The sequence below is a fragment of the Typha angustifolia genome, chromosome 4 (genome assembly GCF_048772165.1).
Source record: "Typha angustifolia cultivar Huaian chromosome 4, ASM4877216v1, whole genome shotgun sequence".
NCBI lineage: Eukaryota > Viridiplantae > Streptophyta > Magnoliopsida > Poales > Typhaceae > Typha > Typha angustifolia.
Genome location: NC_133242.1, coordinates 3,734,413 through 3,755,190, shown reverse-complemented (window position 1 = coordinate 3,755,190; position 20,778 = coordinate 3,734,413). Strand labels below are relative to the sequence as shown.

Here is a 20,778-nt window from a genome sequence, read left to right as displayed (position 1 = left end):
AAAGATCGAGCTAAGCCGTCACCAACTCACTAAATAATTTCTCTATAATATTATTTGAGGATGAAATTAAACACATGATCTCCTTAGTCAAGTTATCATATTTGACCAACCGACTTTACTTGTGAAATTAAATTGTTACAATATCACCCCTACATTTTATAAATATTTTAATGTCATTTTTCTGTTAGTATATCTGTATAAATTGAGGGAGTCAGCTGATGTGTCCTTTATTTTAGATGAAAAATAACATAAATATTCTTTTGGAAGGAAAGATAACTTAATTTTATTTTAATTTAATAATAATGGATGAATATGTCCTCAATTTTTCTTTTTCTCTCCCCGTTTCTTCCTTCCTTTTATCCTCTCTCGCCAACGAGGGTGCCACCCATGGCACCGATAGGGTCTCCACAAACTTGGGACCTCCCTCCCTCCTTCTTAGTAATAAAGTTTAACTTAATTATTGAGAAGCCTACTTTTTTATCAAGCAATATATATAAAAATATAGTATATATTGGAGCTCAGCTGGAAATAGTTTATATAAAAACATATATATTACAAGTTGCGTAACTTATTTTAGATCTCTTGAAATTACCCATTTCATAACTATAGTTTTATTACATCATGCCCAAAGAAGCCAAGCTAGATATGACAAAGAAAAATGGGGACAACCAAACTGTTACTATATTCTCCAAAGCCGGCATGGTTGCTGGACTCAGAATCGGGGGAAGAAAAAAACAACGCCGAGTTCGCCATTAAATTCGCTTACTCCACGAACCCCATACCGAAGTCGGCATGGCACTCAACCCCAGGGTAATTTAATGCCGACGACGCCGGCGGCAAATTTAGCTGCGGCGGGGGCGGCGGCGCACCGGTGAGACGCTGCACGAGACGCCGGAAACCCTGGGGCTCGACTCGGTACACCTTCGGCGGCGGGGGGAGGCGGTCGGAATTCCTTGGCAGCTTCCGCGCAGGTCTCTGCACCGAATGGAGTGCGGCGTGGAGAGTCGTCGGCGGCGTTGCTTGCTTCTGTGCAGCATTCGGCGCTTCCATTGCTACTCCTCTTCTCTCTAGGTCCTGGTGGCGAGTAGTTTTTAAGATATAAATAGAGATGCAGGAAAGATGCGCTTTAATTGACAATTGATAAGGAGTCAGGCGTTATTCACGTGGCTGCGACGACCGGAAGAACGTTAGCTGTGGCGGCGGCGGCGGCGGCTACATGACGTGGCTGATGTAGATCGAGGGAGGATGCCCTGATACCCGAGTTGCAGGAGTGTGCTACAGATGGTATACTAGGTAGCTAATCATCACATGTATGAAAGACTACTGTTTATAGACTTGATCGATTTGACAAAGTCTAGCTCAATCTAATCCTGTACTACTTTTAAGTCAGATCCGAGCTCGAACGGTCAAAAAAAAAAACCCTAACAGTTCATGTCTGTGTTCTGTTATAATCTTATTAGGGCTGCCAGATTATCTAATAAAGATTAGAATTTTTGATCGTAGAATTTCCTAATAATTGCTTTCTTTTCATGTGTTCACATATTTCTTCCATATAAATCTTTAGAAATTCAAAATTTTAAAGGATTGACCAATATACATTAGATTGGGTCGGGATTTAGAACTTCTTGTTGTAAGTCAATTTTATAAATATTTTGAGTCGGGTTAAGTCCAAAGTTGGTTCGAGTTAGATCTTAACTTGAGTTTATCGAACTTGGCATAAATAGGCTTTGGGCCCGTATGGTTTTTAAGCAACCCTCTAATATTCGATCATGCATGACATAATCGTAGTTACTAAATACATTAGCACACATTTAACGATGCATCTAAACTAAGCGGAATCATAAAGCTCGAGCCGAAAACAACATTTTAGGTTAAAATTCTTTCTAAAATGATGTATCCAAACTCTTTATCAATCTTAGATTCTTAATAACCATCATTTTTATTTCATCAAGTAGCATATTCTAGTCATATATAGGGCTAAAACTAATCAAAATTTATCAAAAGTATACTATATTTTGCTTTTATTATTATTCACACTTTATGATATGAATATTTATCATTCAACTGTTATATTTTATTATTCATACCTCAGAAAGCATCTTTTTTTTTTTAGGTTTACTCATAGATAGTTATCATATAGATAAAATTAACTTAACGATAGATGTAAAATAATCTTAATACCCTTGAATAATTTAAGATTAAGATAAAAGTTAAAAAGAAAAAGGAATCATATTCTAAAATCAAACTAGATGTATTTTAGGCACTTTAATTTTCTATTTTAAAAGAATTAGAATATTTTAAATTCAATTAGAAAAAATTAACTTCAAGTATTTTGGAGGATTGAATGCCAAGTACAAAAGTTAAATGGTAAATATTTATATTATAGAGTGTGAATAATATAAAAATAAAATATACAATTTTTTTATTATGCAAATTTCCTTAAATCTTAGGATAAACATGGGCCAAGCCTATCTAATACTTCTTCTAGAATTAGGGGAAAAAAACCATCCAATTATGTGCTTTTAGATCAAACTCAGTAGAGGAATTGCACATTTGTCCAATAATCACTTTTTGGGGTTTTGTTTTTCATCCATGCCCTTGTAAATATCTTATTTATTTGCAAACCTTTTTTCTTAAATGGATAGTAAATTTAATTATCATATCCGTTAAGCATAGCCATACTAAATATCGAATATCAATCGATGAACTGAGCCTGAGCCCACCTACTGCTGATTCAACTCCTCCCACTAAAAGAGAGGTTGATCCACTTCATTCACTTGGTGAATGATCTTTGCTTCGCGGAAACAACAAAAACCACCGTTTCGTTCTTTCTTTTCTTCGGTGCTATGTTTTTCTTTCTAAGGGATAGCGTTGGGGTGTATAATAACCTATTTTTTTAGTATACCCGGGAATAACTCATATATTCATGTTTTTTTAATCCATAAAAAATTATGATATAATTATTGAATTATATATATATATATATATATATATATATATTATACTGGAGATTCATATTAAAAAAATATAAAAACCAGTTTTTTTATATTATTATTTTGATAATATCTTTAACTATTTGGATATTATTCTTCAATTCATATTTTTATTCAGATAGACTATTTTATCTATTATTAAAGAAACTTCTATGTTTGGAAACTCTTAACGAGACGAATTCTAATAATTTGGAATGATTTCAATGAATTTCATATGCATCTTTAGATTTGGCAATCTTTTAATCATAAAAATACTAGTCAAAATTATTTAAATAGTAATATAATGGCCATTGTCCACTGTACTCAAATGAAAGTTTCATATAATTTGATAAAATACGCATTAATATTACGTGATGTAGTTTTGGAACCAAAGGTGTAAAGTTAATTAATACCTCTTGAGTGTACGCTAACATTACAGAAAAAATAAAAATAAAAATAAAGTATAAATATGATCTCATAGCAAAGCTTTGCCCAAAAGAATTTATAATTTAAATAAATCCAACTAAATAATATATTTACAATTTGTAGCCTCACTCAGCCTAAAAATTTCTAATTATGTACATTTTTTTTTAATTTCGCAAAATATTTGAAAAATAAAATAAAAGTCTTATTGATGGTGTTATTAGATTGACCAAAGTCAACGGTTTATTCCTTCTTCCACTATCTTCTACTAGTTTCTCTTCTAAGCTCACCTTGTTTTAGAAATTTTCCCGTAGCTTCTCCTCCGCTTAATCCTTCTCCCTCATCTGGCTCTGTCGGATCGGCGGAGATCCTTCTCGGGTTGCGTGTTGATTTCAGTATAAAGATGCGATTTTTAACCCCTCGTTTGCTCCACTTTTTGACGCCGAATTGGTGTTAGGATTTTGCGCGAACCAAACACCATCAATCCACTCCTCGGTAGGTTTTGATCCGGATTTTGAGCGAGATGCAAGGTAGGGTTTTGCTTCCAGAGGATGGGAAGGATTCATCTCAGAGGAGCCAAACGAGAGCTTTCCCCTCAAATATCTTCAAGTTGCTTGTTCTATTCCTGGTTTTGGGTATTGGGTTCTTTTCTCTCAGCATCTCCATGACGCGGCCCTTCCATTTCAAGTCTATTGTAGTGCAATCTCCCGCCGGTTTCAATCCCCCAATCGACGAACAAAGCGGCGTGAGGAAGTGGGCTGGTCCTCGTTCGCGTTTGATGCATAACATGAGCGACGAGGAGCTCTTCTGGCTTGCTTCCTTCGTTCCCCAGGTGAGGAAGTACCCATTTAAGAGAGTCCCTAAGGTCGCCTTCATGTTCTTGACCAGGGGACCTCTGCCTCTTGCTCCTCTCTGGGAGAAGTTCTTCAGGGGCCATGAAGGGCTGTACTCCATCTACGTCCATTCCATGCCTAGTTTCCGGCCGGGCTTCTTGCCGTCGTCGGTGTTCTACGGCCGGCAGATTCCGAGCCGGGTAAATTTACTTGCTCCATCTTATGTGTTTGATTCATTTGATTTTGTATTTAATTCTGTGTGTTTGTATTCTGATCAATTTGACAGAGTGCTCGTACTTGCTTGTATCATATCGATTTCCTCATTCTGATTACATTCTTCTGGTATCTCAGAAGAATGTTAAACTAACAGTGCATCGATCATGTTATCATGAGAACACAGATAACTAGTACAAACTAGAAAGCAATTAATTCTAGAAAAGATTGACAACTATGATGAGTTATGTTAATCAACATGAACAGGAGGCTCAATGGGGAAAGATCACAATGTGCGACGCCGAGAGGCGTCTTCTAGCGAACGCGTTGCTCGATCTATCAAACGAATGCTTCATCCTGCTGTCAGAATCCTGCATCCCCTTGCGCAGCTTTCGCGTCGTCTACAACTACTTGGTGAAATCTTGGCAGAGCTATGTAGGATCCTACGATGATCATGGTCCTTTCGGAAGGGGGAGGTACAATTCAAGCATGGCGCCTGAGATCAACCTAACCCAATGGCGAAAAGGGTCTCAGTGGTTCGAAGTAGATCGAAGACTCGCCATCAGTATGATCTCAGACACCAAGTACTACCCAAAATTCAAGAGATTCTGCAGGGGAGCATGCTATGTGGATGAACATTACTTCCCAACAATGCTCACAATCGAGTGGCCGCAGCGAATTGCGAGGAGAAGCATCACCTGGGTGGACTGGTCCAGAGGAGGTCCTCATCCTGCAACGTATGGCAAGAAGGATGTCACTGAAGAGCTTCTTCACAGGCTTGTCCATGGCCATAAGTGCTCATATGATGGACATGAGTCTCGAGTTTGCTTCCTATTTGCGCGGAAGTTCTCTCCTAATGCACTGGACCCTTTGCTGAAACTTGCACCGAGTGCACTTGGGATTAAGTGATCATTTATAAAGAGTGTCTCAGAAGAATACAAGGATAGAATTGCAATATGATTGATTGCTTATCGTTTTGATATTCTTCTTGCAAAATCTTCGCTCTTCCTTATTATGCATGTTATGACTACATTTAGACTTGTTATTCAAAGAACGATTATTTACTTATAAATGTTAATCGATATGAATTCTCATCAGTCTGGGTGGTGTAGTTGGTTATCACGCTAGTCTCACACACTAGAGGTCCCCGGTTCGAACCCGGGCTCAGACATAAGTTATTATAATTTATTTATTTTTATTCTTTTTATATCTAACTAAGTTCATCTTTTAAAATTCAAGACTAACTAATTAAGTTCAGGGCTTAGTCACAAACCAAATAAATCTTTAAATTACATTGATATTAGTTATCATGTGCTCATTATGTTGACTATGAAACAGTCACCTCTCAAAAACTTAATTGTGATAGATTGATATGTTTGTGATAGTAGAATTCTTCATCCAAAACTATAAAAAATAATTAAAAAAAACAAAAAAAAAAGAGTGGTCGTAAGTGAAACTAGTGTCTCAACGCCACAGATTGTATCAATAGTGTGTGGAATTCTCATTCATTTTTTTTCTAGCATCAGTTCAAGTCTTAACTTATTTTTGAAAAAAAAAAGTTAGTCTAATCATACCTAATTACCACATAAAAGACAATAAAAAAATTCATTAGCAGAATATCAGAGAACAGACTACCACCTCGCATTATGGTCATTTATTTTTTGTGAGACTTCCTCAAATATATAAAACCTTCTAAATATTTTATTTTAATAGTTGTCGAAAAATGAGTCTTTCTTTTTAATTTTATATTTGCATCTTCTAAGATGATATCGTTTGAACGTAGCAGCTGTTGATGATTCCGTTAAAATAAATTTAGGCATTGCTTTAGGATTGCATTAACGTCGTTCTCCTTTTTGACCCGGTTGGTCAACATGGACAATTCTTCTTCTTTTTTTCTAGAAGTCGGCTGAGATCTTACGTTGTGTGAGGACTCTTTTGTCTTTTTAATGGAATATATTTGACATCGACTTTTTCTTTCCATTAATTGCTTGGAAAAGGAGGCAAGTCGTTGTCTTCTCGTTGAATGTAAGATACATCGATATCAATTAATAAATAAATAAAATTGAAATCGATACTATGCTTGCAACTTTTCAATTGAAAGCAACTCTTAAATAATAGTAAATAGTTTTTAATTTTTAGAAAAAGAGAAAAATAAACTTTAGCGTCTCCCTTGTGGTCCAGACTAAAGTATAATTATTAATCTACAGATAACAAAAAAATAAAATAATGTGTTTTTCTTTCGGGGTACTTTTTATCGTATAAATATACTACGATGATAGCAGAAGTTGATCAATCATTATTTATACCGTCAACTACGATAAGAATATTATATAGATTAAATGCTTAAGTTAAAAATGTAGAAAAGTTTAAATAATTTGAGTGAAGTATGTGAAGCTAAAATACAATTATCCAAGGCTGATTTGTATTTGATACTAATCCTTTTTTTTTCTCAGAAATTACATTTTATTCTCATATGGTTAAGCCCAAGATCACTTTGTTCCTCTATGATTTTATTTATATTATTTTACCTCTTTATTGTTATATTCAAACTTAGACCATTATATTTTTTTATATTAATTTATAAATCAAATTTAAAAATACTTATTAAAGACATATTTATTATATACATGCATCGTATGAAATCCAATCATATTATCTACAACTTTGCAGGTATCTTTAAATTTCACTTATAAATTAGTTAAATATAATTTAAAAAATGCTATTTTTAGTTTGAATATAATAACAAAGAGGGTAAAATGTTACAGAGGAGTAAAGTAAATTCAGGCCTTACTATAGGAAATTAGGAAGGTGAAATATAATATAACTAACACCGTAAGGTTGGCACACCTTCGGTAGCCATTGTTAGTGTTGGTGCCTTGTCTAACTTACAAACATAGTTTTAAAGTTTCAATTGAGATAGAACAGCAACAGAAGCTCAATGAAACCTAAAAAGGCCGAGACCAGCAAGATTGTTAATTGTGGCTTTGATTTCAGAAAAAACTGAAGCTGAAAAAGTCAAACCATGCTTATAAATAGAATTAGATTCAAAAATAATATTTGAAATAGAAGAAAGCTCTATAATACTTGTACTAAGAGTCGAGAGAATTTTGTATACAAGACTACAAGTGGGCCATAACTCACATCTAGTGGTTGAGCATTGGCTTTCATAGGCGAGCTTATCCCTATCATGCTTTGTATTCAAACAATCTTAGATCATTGTTGTATATAATTCTGAACACAAGCAACTACTCTGCTCCTTTGAGTATTGAATATGCATTGAAGAAAAAGAAGGTTGCAGAATTTGATGCCATTGTTTAATTCAAGCTTTCAGAACCTGGGAGCAAAACTAAGTACTGCATGGAAACACTTGGGGGGCAGTGGAGAACTTTAATTGGTATAATAAATGTTGCTCTTGATGCAAGTCAGGTTGACATCAGAATCAGTGGATGGATTCTTTTTCTTTACTTATTTCCTCTTTTGCCGAGGCACATCTAAAGCTCTATGATTTTGAAACTATTTACTAAATTATTTAGTATTTTTTTTCTTATGTATTAACGACTCATCTTTGTACAAGAAAAAAGGGGTACCTTTACATTAATTCTCCATCTGAATTTAAGCTATTGAATTATCGTGGTAATCTTCAATTGGCTGTCAAAATCCAATTCATTGATCCTTCTTCTTCTCGTCCTCACGGAGCCCTCTTCGGCTGCCGCGATCGTCGCCTCTCTTGTCGTAGCAATGGAGGAAGACCCAGAGGAGCACTCCATTGAGCACGGAGTTGAACACCCAAGCCCCAATTCCATTGCAACCTCCTTTACCGAAGTGGAGGAAAAGAACGCCGAGATGGCATACTAGATTGCAGCAGAGGAGTGCTAATTGGCAACCGAGGACTACTGGAGTCGAGGAAGAGGCCACCGGCAAGCCGACGCCGACCCAGAAGCGGTAGCCGAACACCACGACGTGCACGAGAGTGGCGGCGAGGATGGCGAGCACCTGCGGTAGAATTTAAAGGGTTAAGAAGAAAAAATTTAGAAAAAGGAAGGATTTTGTGTGTGTGTGTGGATCGAAAGCCGCGTGTTTTAGAGATAGGGACCTGGAAGGACTGGGAGAACTCGAGCCAGAGGAAGGACATGGCGAGGAGGGCGCCGTGGGAGAAGACGCGGGCGAGGGGGTTGCGGCGGCGGCGGAGGACGGCGAAGAAGGCGCGGAGGAGGTGGAGGAAGCGGGAGAGGTAGAAGGCGTAGGACCAGAAGAAGACGCGGCCGGAGGGGCGGGTGCCGAGGGGGAAGCAGAGGAGCCACTGGAGCGGAGTGGTGTGGCTCCGGCCGCGCCACGACCACCGCGAGTCGCGGATCTCGGCGAGGGAGGAGAGGAGGAGACCGACGAAGATGGCGGCGGAGGAGACGGCGACGGCGAGGGAGTGAGCCGCGGGGAGGGGGCCGAGGGGTACTGGGCGCCGACGCCCGGACACGTGGAGGAGGAGGTGGACGAGGAGGGCGGCGAGGAAGTAGAAGACGAGGGACGACACGAGGAAGGACCACGTTGAGCCGAACGATTGGGCGTGGCTCCATCGGAAGTTTACGATCGCCGGGTGCTCCGCCAACCAGTAGGTGATCCCTCGCATCTTTCAATCTTCGCCCTCTTCTCTCTTTCGTCTTTCTCCCTAACCTCGCCCTCTACCTATTTGACGAATTGCCCCAACCAAACCACAATACCTTTAATACCTATCCGAGCTATAGGAACGAAATGCGGGGTAGTTATTGGGAACTACTCGGAGAATGGAAGCAGCTTGTACTGGGCGAGCTACCGATTGGTGGTATCTCTCTCTCTCTATATATATATATATATATTTATTATTATTATGACTTATGACCGTGTGAATAGTTTTGGTTCGATCTGCCCGTAAGGCTTACGGAAGTCACGGTGACGGTGAGGGGTAGTTTCGGAATCTAATATTCGTACACGTTTCTCTTTTCTTTTAAATGAGGAAATTGCCTACCTTTTGCGAAAATATCCTTCCGTTCTAGATATTTCCCTTTTCCCCCTCGAGGAATATTATTAAATAATATCGAGTAACAGACAAAATGTGAGGATTGTTCCTCAAATAGCAAAAATAAACTGGTTATAGTACTAGTCGACAGTGATACTCTAACGGATTTAATGAAGGGAGGAAAAAGAAGGGGAGAAGATAGGGTAAGGTCCCAAGAAGATTAATTATATGTAACTTGATATTATTTTAAAAAGATGGTACGAAAATGAAAATGGCATATACGACATTGTTGGTAGGAGTATAAGATGTTTAAATTAAGGGCAAGTTGAGGAATGTAGTTAATTAGAAGGGGATATATGTCATTAGAAAAAAAGGGAATTAGTTGCAGTGTCAACTTAGAGTCTTGAGATTGGGGATTCCAAATTGGGATTCAGTAGATAATTTGTTACGAATTTATCGGCTTTATTCACTGTTCTTTAAAGAGTTAAAAAGAAAGAAGAGTCACCTCAAAATTTCTTTTTTATAATTTAAAAAATAAATTAGACTTAATTTACGGGGCAAGAGGGTTGATATCAAATGAATCTGAGTTTAGTTAAATTATCTTTATCGTAATTACATTTTTATCCTACTCATCGTTGTTCTCCAGAAGCGACCATACCAAATAGTCGTCGACCACCGTCTCAACACCTGGTATTTATCGATCAGTTTTGTTCACCAAATTAGGTATTAAATGCAGGTTAATGCATTGAAAATATGCATCAGCTCTAATTGCCCTTGAAAAATCAATAAATAATAAATGTATTTATTATTGACTTCTTTTTTTTTGGCACTTTTCATGCATGACAGTGAGATTAAATAATAAATTTGGAGCACAAGAATTCACGATAAGAGCAGCAGCAAATGAGGGCGACGTCCAAATCCCTCTCGGCCAAACCTTTTGATGATTATTCGAGACAAATGCACGAATATGATGGGCTAAAAATGACATTTTACTAGTACTAATTATTTAATAAAGCAATAAACAGGTTTATCCACCAAACTTAGGTGTCCTCTGGTTTTTTGTATTTAAAAATACATATATATTAAGAGAATTATATTTTTCATATTTTATCTAAATAAATAAATACCTTATTTATTTGATTGTTTTTTAATAACAAGGTATTTCGTAAATAAGTATTTAATTAGCGGCGAAGATAGATGAGTTAGGATTAGGTTTGAGTTGCTTAGATACAGTCTTTTATAGTATTCACTTGGATCAAATAGATATCAAATGACTGCGTTTGAGTCTAATTAATTTTTTATATCAGTATTTGTTCAAATCGTGATAACCCCATTATCCATTTATAATAAAATAAAAACTCATTTAATCCATCTAAATCTAACTCATTTATTGCACGGCTTATATAGATGACCTATTTAATCTATGTAATAAATAAATTATCTTTATTTTTAAATATTTTGGTTTGTCTACGCCGGACATAGAATGACAAAAATGCCCCTAATAACAGCATATGTTTAAATCCCAATAACAAAATATTATTTATATTAGAAGAAGACATATACCTACCCAGTCTTGGAATAGTATTATAAGCAACCATCTCGTTTAGAGTTTTATAGATTTTTTGCATCTCCTGAGAGAGATACGAATAACCAACTAACTCAGCAGAGTTGGTAGGTACCGAACTCATGACAACCCCAAATAATGTTATGGAGAAATTATTTGGTGGTCGGAGGTTTTGTGGTTTGATTCGATTCGGTTGATAGTTCGGCAGTGCAATTAGCTTGAAAAAATAGCTTGGCAACGCAACGGCTCAGAGCAAGTCGCAGTAGCGTTTGATTTGAAGCATGGCTTGAAGCCTAGACTAGACAGCTAAAAACTTGATGGGGTCTAAAGTGCCTCTATATCTAGGAAAGCTCGTGAACGATAAAAAAAAAAATTTATTTATATAAGAGAGAGAGAGAGGAATAAAAAGAAGAAAAGGAAATTATTTTAATGCCCATCCAACTCTTTGCCTTAGACTTGTCAAAATACAATCACTAGAAGCTATACGAGAGACATTATCTTGGGCATAAGAAATTAAAAACTATCATAAACTAGTTTGTGAAACTAATTAATACCACCTCATTCCTCCATCAGTCAAGGGCGACTTATCTTAACAATCACGTTTATCTCGAGAAGATTTTGTGGTTAACTCAAATAGAAGAATATAATTCCGCTACGAAAAGAGTAGTCTTTTCTTAATTAATTTTTCCCCCACTTAATCTAGAAGTTGGATGACTCAAACCCCTTTCATTTAATTCTGTTGTCAAGGGATATCTTGTAAGAATATCTAGAAGGTCATATGATCTCCATGAGTTACATAGGGTGTGGATAAGTCCAAGCATTTTAGCCTTTTCTTCTAGATTTGAAGGTCTGAAATAAGTAATTAGGGAAATTTGCGTATAACATCCTGTCTTTTAATAAAATTATGATTTATATCCTATATTTTACTATTTATAAATCAAACTCTATAATTTGGTAAATATGTGTAAAAAATAACTTGTTGTTAAATTTGTTAATTAAACTTAACCAAATCTCTGAGTTAAATTAACCAGACTAAGAAAGTTGTAAAAACACATTTGACTAAGTCATACTAATAGCATCTTAGTCATTTTAAAAATAAAATATCTCTATTTAGTGAAATATTCTCACGGTGTTACTTCAAATCTAACTCAATGTGTTTTCTACATATATTTACTAAATCATAGAACTTGATTGATAAATAGTAAAAATATAAGGTATAAATTGCATATTGTAATATACAAAATTTTCTATTAATTTTCTTTATACGCTGTCTATATCCAATGAACACTATTATCCTTCCAAACACTACGAAAACATAAGTGATCTCTCTCTCTCTCTCTCTCTCTATATATATATATATAACAACCATCACATATCATCATTTTTTATTGGAATATTTGTAGAATGTGTAGGTAAAACCTTATTCATATCTTATCTTTATCTGGAAGCTGCTGCATGGTAAGATTCCTACTAAGGTGCATTTAAGGTATCTTCACATCAATTTTGAGCCTTTATGTCCCCTGGTGTGGTCTAGAGGAAGAAAAGATATCTCTCCTCTTTTTTCTTTTCAGATGCTACTATGCCTCTGAGTTGTGGGCTAAAGTTGGAGAGATCTTGGGCTTCCCCCTCTGTGAGACTCTTCTTGTAAATGGGTTAGTGTAAGCAATTTTAGGGCCGTCATAGCCTCTGGGCTGCAATTGGCCAAGCAACGAAGTGAAGCCTTTCAAGGAGTTAGGATCAATGCCAGCCTCTGTCCTTCGGTCAGGTTGGAGCTCTGATGGACTTCCTCTGTGTGCAGGTGCTTTCAGATTAAACAGTGGAGGAGCTTTAGAAGCTGAGGCCCATGCAGCTCTGGGAGCACTTCAAGCTGGGGTTGCAAAAGGTGATGATGCTCTGTTTTATTGTACATAAATAAATGTCAGCAGCTGTTGCAAACGTGGTTGCAAACTGGCAATGGCAATTGATTCTAGGAAAGTGATCTTGGAGATATGCCCCAGTTACTACAAGACTCTGTTCTTTTTGATCAAATCTGGAGCTGCTTTGGCTCAGATAATGTAAGCAGTAAACCTGCTCCTTTCTTATATATATATATATTCTCTATTTGTTATAATAAAGAAGTCAAGTGCTGATCAAAGAAGATGTAAAGAGCAACACTATGATTTATGATATCATCTTTGTTTCGAAAATAAACAGGAGAATCTTGGCTACTTGTTACATTTTATTAAGATAGAAATAACTACATATAAATTCTTCAATTATTACCTAATAAATTTTCTTATTTACTTTTTAGTTAAAAAATTATTGCATGAGTGTGACATAAGGAGGCCAATTTTTTCCTTTTTTAAAATAACACCCTATGTTTTCATCATATTTCAATTAACACCCGTCATTAAAATTTTTATAAATTCAACCCCTCATTTTGTTTCTATAATTTTTAGTTTGGATAACGTAGAAAGTTGCACTTTGATGTCTATCTGGATAATTTTGAAGTCCTTCTGGTTACTTTTTTTTTTACACTATCCTCATGGCAATTTTTTTGTAACTTTATTAGTTGCAACTTTGAGTAATTATTATCTTTTTTTTAATATATGAAATAACTCGATCATGCTTTGCTACTTGCAAGACTTCATCTCTAATGCGGTAAAAAATAAAACCTAAGAAATGAAAAATTATTCAGAAAATTAAACCGTCTCCAAGTAAAATTGGAGACAACTCTCACGAGGCTAAAGGTAATCATCGGACAGGCCAAGTAATGGCAGGTGTAATAAGTCGAGCTGCGAGCTGGCTTAATCTGCTAGGCTGCAAGAGAGCGTAATGGATGGGGCTTTCGGGTCGGTTCGGGTTGGTCAATCGCCTCTGCCCGAGCTAAATAGGATAATGTTAACCAAAGAATTTTTCTTGATAATGAGACTTAATAGCAAGGTGAAGTTTCCTCCCTAAACCAAATGTCTTCTCCTAAATTCAAAATAATTTAATTTTGTATTCTTTTATATATCAAGTACATAGTTCTATGTGGACCTACTCGGATCAGCCAGGCCCTAGCCTTAATCTCTAAGTAAACTTATTCAATTAAGGCTCTAAAATAGAGAAAAAAAGAAGAAGGAAGAAGTAGCGCATATCGCAATAGAGTCAACTAACAATCTTTTTTGTACCACCTTCATCAACTAAAAACTTTTGTTTAAGGATTTTGATCTTACCCTGTTTGCTAACTCTGCTTTCAATCACCTTCCACAATTCTATTTCAGAAACAGTAGGAATTATTTCCAAATGAAATCAATTCAGTTCTAGCCAAATAAACAATGGGAAAAAAATACAGGGACCTAAACTGAAAATAATGAGAAAAAAACCAAAATAAATATGGTACAAATTGGAATAAGCAAATAATAAGGGGAATGAAATAAGAAAATATAATAATACTATATATTAGGGGTGTCAATCGGATCGTGTTAACCAAATTCGAGTCAGATCAGACTCAATCTAAGAGGAACACAACTTGTGTAATCTGTTTAATAAATTGATTATGTTAGCATGACCTGTTAATATAATATGTTAACATGATTGCTAATTTATTTAACACGATTATGGAAACATAATATGAATAAGATTTAGCATATGCAAAAATTAATATTTATTAATTTAGCCTAATATATAAATAGTCAATTATACAAATAAAATGATTTTTTTAAAACTGAAAAATACTTATACAACACAAAAATTACAATTCCACGCGTTCATCTATAAATTCAATTCAAACCAAGTCCTACGCTACATATAGTATCTAAATATATATTACATCATCCTAAGATGAATGACGTAATGACCGCGGCGATGATAGCCGTCGGATCCCCGAGCAGGGCCGAGATGATGACCCGCACCGCCATCACCAGCAGCTCGCAGCACCTCTTCACCTTCCCCTTCTTCCTGTATGGATTCATCCCCAGCCCTCTTGTGCTCGGTTTCGTAACATAACTCCCCCCAGAACTACCCCCCGCCGCCTTCGCCGCCAGGACAACCTGGAAATCCCCCCCGGCGGCCGGCACCTCCGCGAGGTCCCTCTGGCCGTCGTAGATCTCCTCCCAACCGTCGACTAGCATATCCTTGACGCAGGCCACGTGTAGGTTGTAGCTCTTGCACGCGCTCCGGTAGCTCCAGCTCCTGCTCCGGCCCTTTTTCTCGCACCGCTGACACTCGGCCCCGGTCTTGTTGCACAGGAAGAGGTTCGGGCCGCCGGCGACGTCGAGCTCGTGGGGGAGGGCGGCGCAGCAGGGGTGGAGGTCGTAGCCGCAGGTGCGGCAGTGGTAGACGAAGCCGTCGACGTCGCGGCCGCAGGCGTTGCAGTAGCGGGACAAGTCTCCCGGTGGCCGGGGGAGGAAGACGAAGAGGCATTTAGGATAGAAGGGATGGCGGAGAGTAGCAGAGGCGGTGGCGGCTGCGCAGTGATGGTGGAGGTCGTACTCACAGGTGTGGCAGGAGAAGCGGGAGCCGATGCCGGCCTCCTTGCAGCCGTCGCACTTGAAGGGGTGGTGGGAGGACTCCGGCCGGAGCTTGTGGTCTGGGTGGCTGAAGTGGGTGATCTCGGTGGTGTACTTCATATCATATGGTGGTTTGGTAGGTTGGATTGACCTAAAAGAAGATTATATGCCTTTTGTCTGTGCCCTGTTGGATCTATCATCTATATATAGAGTGGTCGATGTCGGTTTGGGAGTTGGGGAGAAAGAGTGGAGAAAGATATCGACTCGGTTTTGTAAGTTGGGGAGAAAGAGAGGAGAAAGTAATACGAAGAGAGAGAGAGAGCTAGTAGTGAGAACTCGTTTACCTCTAACTATTCAATATATATCAAGGAAGAGAATAGAAGCCAGACAAAAAGAACATAACAGAAATTAATATCATAGTATTATTTTCTCCTTTCCACGAGATTGCAAGACGAGAATTGTCGACGACTTTGTGCGTGGTTGACTCAAGAGAATATGAACCCACCCGCTACGAAAAGAAAGTAGTTTTTTTTTTTAAAGATTTTTTTCCTTAAATTTTTTCCTCTTAATCTTATCAAGGAAAGGAAGAGAATAGATTTTTTTTTTAAAGAATATATAGAAGGTCATAAGATCTCCTTGAGTTACACACAACGTATGGATAAGGTTCAAGTGTTCATTGCTTTCTTCTAGATTTGGATCACTGACAAGATAGAATTGGATCTGAAGCAGTGTAAGTGAAATCAAGAAAAATATTCATAAAATACGTACAAATTTACGTGGGTCGTCTGTGATACGGTTCGGACTTCACCGATTTTGTCTCGAGTATGAGTACACTTTAGGGATGTCTTTTTTTCTTGTTTTAGTGTTTAATTCTTAAAAAAATAAGTTTTCTGTATGTCGCGTTCGAAAACTAGTGGAGTGTATTCGAACGCGGTTGTGAAAGCCTGTATTAGGTTTGCACATCCAGAGAGTGCAAATTGTACGTTCGAACGCATGCATCGCGTTCGTAAATCTAGAGAAGTACGAAAAATGTGCGTTCGAACGCGATTGAGCGCATTCGAATGCGGTCGGCAAAAATATACTGTTTAGGGTTTTTTTTGAATTGTTTGGTTAGCTTCTAAAGGTGTGGATGACAACTATGGAGTCATTATTAATAAATTGAGTTTTGCCTTGTCTCCTTCGTCTTCTTCTCTCCCGTTCTCTCGATCCCCGGCAACGCAGCTTCTAATCTTCCTCGACTGGCATATTACCCTAGTCCCTTAAGGGCGGCCCACTCCTCCCCCTTCTTCCAATCTATCCAACACTAGTCCTGACCCTTCCATCACCCATAACCCTTCCACCATCACTTATTCACCGATGCTACCTCATTAACGCCGATCCACGACTATCCACCAACATCTAGGATCTCATGCCTCCATCCACGGATCCTAAGACAGATCCCATGACGTTTGTCCACTAATCAGATGATATCTCGAGATTCTTACATCTGATTCGCCTAAAACTTGATTTGTTGGAAATCTCTTTTCCGGGGCTACAACATATAAAAATCTCACGTCGATTCGATGACAAAATCTTTCGAAATCTTTTTCTAAAGTTCTGTGTCAGATTTTGTCCAGATATGAAAATCGGGAGAGATCAAACTTTAGCCTAAAGGGGATATCGTATCAAGTTGGTATCCGAGCCACCGTTCCTTGGACACGCGCTTCCTATGACGACCACCAGAGTCATGGCTGCATAGCGAGATGAGGAAAAAGAGATTCTCCCAATAGAGGAGGACGAAACGGTTGCGAGGACTTCTATCCGCAGAACCGCCTGATCAAATCGGAATACGAAAGAACCTAGTGTTCAAGCCGTGTTGGGGTCTCTTTCGGAACAAATGGCCATCAACAATCAGATGATGATGGAGATGATGCGGGAATTACGGGCGACAAGGGAAGCCATGGCGAATAGAAACACACCACCGACGCGAGTCCATTCCCATGAACCCGCCACCACCGCCACGAACCACTATGAAGATCATCGTGGAGATCTAGATCAGTGGGCAGGGCAATACAAACCGAAACCGCGTTGAGTTAATCAAAATCGAAAGAGGGATCATCAACCATTCATGGTACATCCTCCTCCGGTTAGACAAGGACTTGGACATGATCCGGATCAAAATAATTACATTCGTGGGTAAATCGTGCGTTTCAAATTCTCCAAGTTCAAAGATAGCGAGTCGATCGATTGGTTGTATAGGGTACGAGTCGATCGATTGGTTGTATAGGGTGGAGCAATTCTTCGCATACTAGGGTATAGCGGAAGAATACAAGGTGACACTTGCAAGCTTCCACCTTAAAGATGCGGCGCTTCATTGGTTTCGAGCAACCAATGCCAATGACGCTATCAAACTTGGGCTGACTTTTGCGCCGATATCACGTGGTGATTTAGAGTGTCGGGGTATGAAGACTTTGATGCTCTCCTCTCAAAGACGATGCAAAAGACCACGATTGGGACATACCAAGAAGATTTTGAGAGGATAAGTAGCCGATATCAACCCCTATGGACGAATCAGCAACTTCGCAGCACCTTAATCTCCGAGCTGCTGGGAGACATACAAGCCGACGTGAGGGCTTTAAGGCCTAGAACTTTAAAGGAGGCATTTGAAGATGCGGTGCTCATGGAAGACAAATATAGAGCCATGAAGTTATACCTGAAAATATAATTGGATGAGCCAAGGAAGCTGCAATTCGGTTCAACCAACCAAAGTGATAGAAAAATATTACCGGCGTACCAAGAACCGTTGCTGCAATAGTGCCTCCTCGAGCGCCCCTAAAACCATCCCAAGATGTGAAGTACGCACCTAGAGGTCCGAGACAAGCACTTACACCTGCTGAAATGGAGCAACGAATAGCCAAAGGCCTATACTTTCGTTGTGATGAGAAGTTTACACCTGGGCGTTGCTGCACTAAACTGATAGGATCGGTGATGCTAATCGACGGATTGGAGAAGGCTGAGGATGAGATTGCGGATGGAGGAGTAGCTGAAGAGATACCTATGGAGGACATGATGGCCGAGATCTCCCTTCACGCCTATTCCGGGATAGCTGCACCAAGGACTTTGCGGGTGAACGGTGTAATCAAGATATCTATAGTGAGAATCTTGATCTACATCGAGTCCACTCACAATTTTATTGACAAGAGGCTTCTTAGGAAGATCGGGCTTGAGTCAAAACCCACGGAAGGATTCGATATGACGATCGGAGACGGCACCACATTGTGGGTAGATTTCATTTGTGGAGATGTGGAGTTGAAGGTGCAAGGCCAATTTTTCATATTGGATCTTTATCCGTTGACTTTGCCAGGTGCCGACATTGTTTTGGAGATTCAATGGCTTCGAAGCTTGGTTCCCGTGACATTTGATTTTACAAATCTCACATTGACATTTTGGAGGAATGACCAGAGAGTGCTGCTAGATAGAAGTCAACCACTGTTTGAATTTCCAAATGTAAGGGACGCAAGGGAGCTCATTTTTTTCTCGGCCCCACCTTTCCTTTCTTCTCAGATCTGCAGAGAGTTAGCACAGAGGATAGTGATCTGGTCTAACTCATGGAGGAACCGAGAGAGAACCCATCAAGTCACCCCGAGCACGAGGAGCATGACGGGTTAGTACTCGAGAACGGATGGATCAAGGTACTCGAGAACAAAGAGCTACGAAGACTATTGATAGAACACTTCCATGATACTCCTATAGCAGGTCATGAAGGGATATTACCTACCTACAAGCGGCTGGCCCAAAACTGTACATGGACAGCGATGAAGACGAATGTAAAGAAGTATGTGCGTGAATGTCAAATCTATCAACGAGTCAAATCAGAGACACTCAAGCCCAGCGGGATTTTGTAACCACTGCCTATATCGGAGCATATTTGGGAGGACCTCTCCATGGACTTCATCGAGGGGGTTGCCAGAGGTTCGAGGACAATCGGTGGTGTTCATTGTGGTGGATAAACTGAGCAAATATGCTCATTTCATAGCATTGTCGCACCCGTTTTCAGCAAAAAAGGTAGCTGAAATTTTTGTTCGAGAAGTGGCATGCTTGCATGGGATGCCTAGGACGATCGTGTCAAACCAAGATCGCATCTTCATTAGCGAGTTTTGGTTCGAGTTTTTCAGATTGTAAGGGACTCAAGTCAATCTTAGTTCAGCTTATTACCTCAAGACGGATTGCCAAACCGAGGTGGTGAATTACGGACAAAAGCAATACTTGCGATGCTTTATGGTGGACCGACCAAAGGATTGGGTCAAATTCTTTCCATGGGCCGAGTGGTCATACAATGCTGCTCATCACTCTAGCATCAGCATGAACCCCTTTGATGCGGTTTGTGGGCACACTCCCCCTGTCTTGCGTGCTTATGATAGACTCACGGTGGCGGATAGGACTGAGTTTGACTTGGAACTTGCTGATCGAGATGAAACCTTGAGACAGCTCAAGATGCACCTAGCAACAACCCAAAACTACATAAAGTAGACTCATGACAAAGGCCGGCGTGAGCAAGAGTTTGAGGTGGATCAATTAGTGTTTGTTCGAGCTCAACCTTACCGGCAATCCACATTGAGGCCAATTTTGAACTAGAAGTTGGGTCACAAGTACTATGGTTCGTACCGAGTGCTACAACGAATCGATCCAGTAGCTTACCGGTTAGACCTACCCGAGGGGACCAGGATCCATATGGTTTTTCATGTATCGACATTGAAGGCTCAGATTGGGCCTAACCATATGGTGGTTTCGGCCTTGCCCGAACCAATGGAGGAAGATGACCCAACTAAACCGATCTGAGTCTTAGGTTATAGGAGAAGATGCCATGGATTCAGATTGGAGATCAAAGTGCTGATCGAGTGGCTAGGCAAGCCCACCGACGAGTCTACCTGGGAGTTAAAGTCAGATATCATGGATCGCTTCCTAAATTTCAAACATTGAGGATAAGGTTGTCGAAGCGTGGTTGATTGATACGATTTGGACTTCACCGATGCTGTATCGAGCGTGGGTACACTTTATGAGTATCTTTATTTCTTGTTTTAGTATTTAATTTTTTAAAAAATAAATTTTTTATATATCGCTTTCGAACGCGGGTGACAATTAGTTCTAGGAAAGTGATCTTGGATATATGCCCCAGGTACTACAAGACTTTGTTCTTTTTTATCAATGTGGAGCTGGTTTGGCTTGGATAATGTAAGCAGTAAACCTGCTCCTTTCTTATATATATATATATATTCTCTATTTATTATAATAAAGAAGTCAAGTGCTGAAGAGCACTATGATTTATGATATC

The 20,778-nt window shown here is 38.8% G+C and overlaps 3 protein-coding genes and 1 non-coding gene across 4 annotated transcripts; 2 read left to right on the top strand and 2 right to left on the bottom strand.

Moving 5' to 3' along the window:
* Nucleotides 1–3,650: 3,650 nt before the first annotated feature.
* Nucleotides 3,651–5,481, top strand: LOC140758923 (glycosyltransferase BC10-like). Its single transcript, XM_073095328.1, has 2 exons — nt 3,651–4,428; nt 4,709–5,481. The coding sequence occupies exons 1-2, from the start codon at nt 3,919–3,921 to the stop codon at nt 5,348–5,350; spliced, it is 1,152 nt and encodes a 383-aa protein (XP_072951429.1). The 5' UTR covers nt 3,651–3,918; the 3' UTR covers nt 5,351–5,481.
* Nucleotides 5,482–5,538: 57 nt separating this feature from the next.
* Nucleotides 5,539–5,612, top strand: TRNAV-CAC (transfer RNA valine (anticodon CAC)). Its single transcript has one exon. It is a non-coding gene; the product is annotated as a tRNA-Val (tRNA).
* Nucleotides 5,613–7,380: 1,768 nt separating this feature from the next.
* LOC140758957 (fatty acid elongase 3-like) lies at nt 7,381–9,250 on the bottom strand. Its single transcript, XM_073095380.1, has 2 exons — nt 8,535–9,250; nt 7,381–8,434 (listed from the first exon to the last, which is right to left on the bottom strand). The coding sequence occupies exons 1-2, from the start codon at nt 9,063–9,065 to the stop codon at nt 8,105–8,107; spliced, it is 861 nt and encodes a 286-aa protein (XP_072951481.1). The 5' UTR covers nt 9,066–9,250; the 3' UTR covers nt 7,381–8,104.
* A 5,366-nt stretch (nt 9,251–14,616) lies between these two features.
* Nucleotides 14,617–15,660, bottom strand: LOC140759411 (uncharacterized). The gene has a single exon (XM_073095967.1). It carries the CDS (start codon nt 15,585–15,587, stop codon nt 14,790–14,792), a length of 798 nt encoding a protein of 265 aa, XP_072952068.1. The 5' UTR covers nt 15,588–15,660; the 3' UTR covers nt 14,617–14,789.
* Nucleotides 15,661–20,778: the final 5,118 nt, after the last annotated feature.

What these genes read in the sequence shown, in the direction of transcription:
- LOC140758923 (XM_073095328.1), top strand. Translation starts at nt 3,919, where the DNA reads ATGCAAGGTAGGGTTTTGCTTCCAGAGGATGGGAAGGATTCATCTCAG. An exon ending in GCCGGCAGATTCCGAGCCGG is followed by an intron (nt 4,429 to 4,708) that starts GTAAATTTACTT and finishes CAACATGAACAG; the next exon opens with GAGGCTCAATGGGGAAAGAT.
- LOC140758957 (XM_073095380.1), bottom strand. Translation starts at nt 9,065, where the DNA reads ATGCGAGGGATCACCTACTGGTTGGCGGAGCACCCGGCGATCGTAAAC. An exon ending in AGTTCTCCCAGTCCTTCCAG is followed by an intron (nt 8,435 to 8,534) that starts GTCCCTATCTCT and finishes ATTCTACCGCAG; the next exon opens with GTGCTCGCCATCCTCGCCGC.
- LOC140759411 (XM_073095967.1), bottom strand. Translation starts at nt 15,587, where the DNA reads ATGAAGTACACCACCGAGATCACCCACTTCAGCCACCCAGACCACAAG.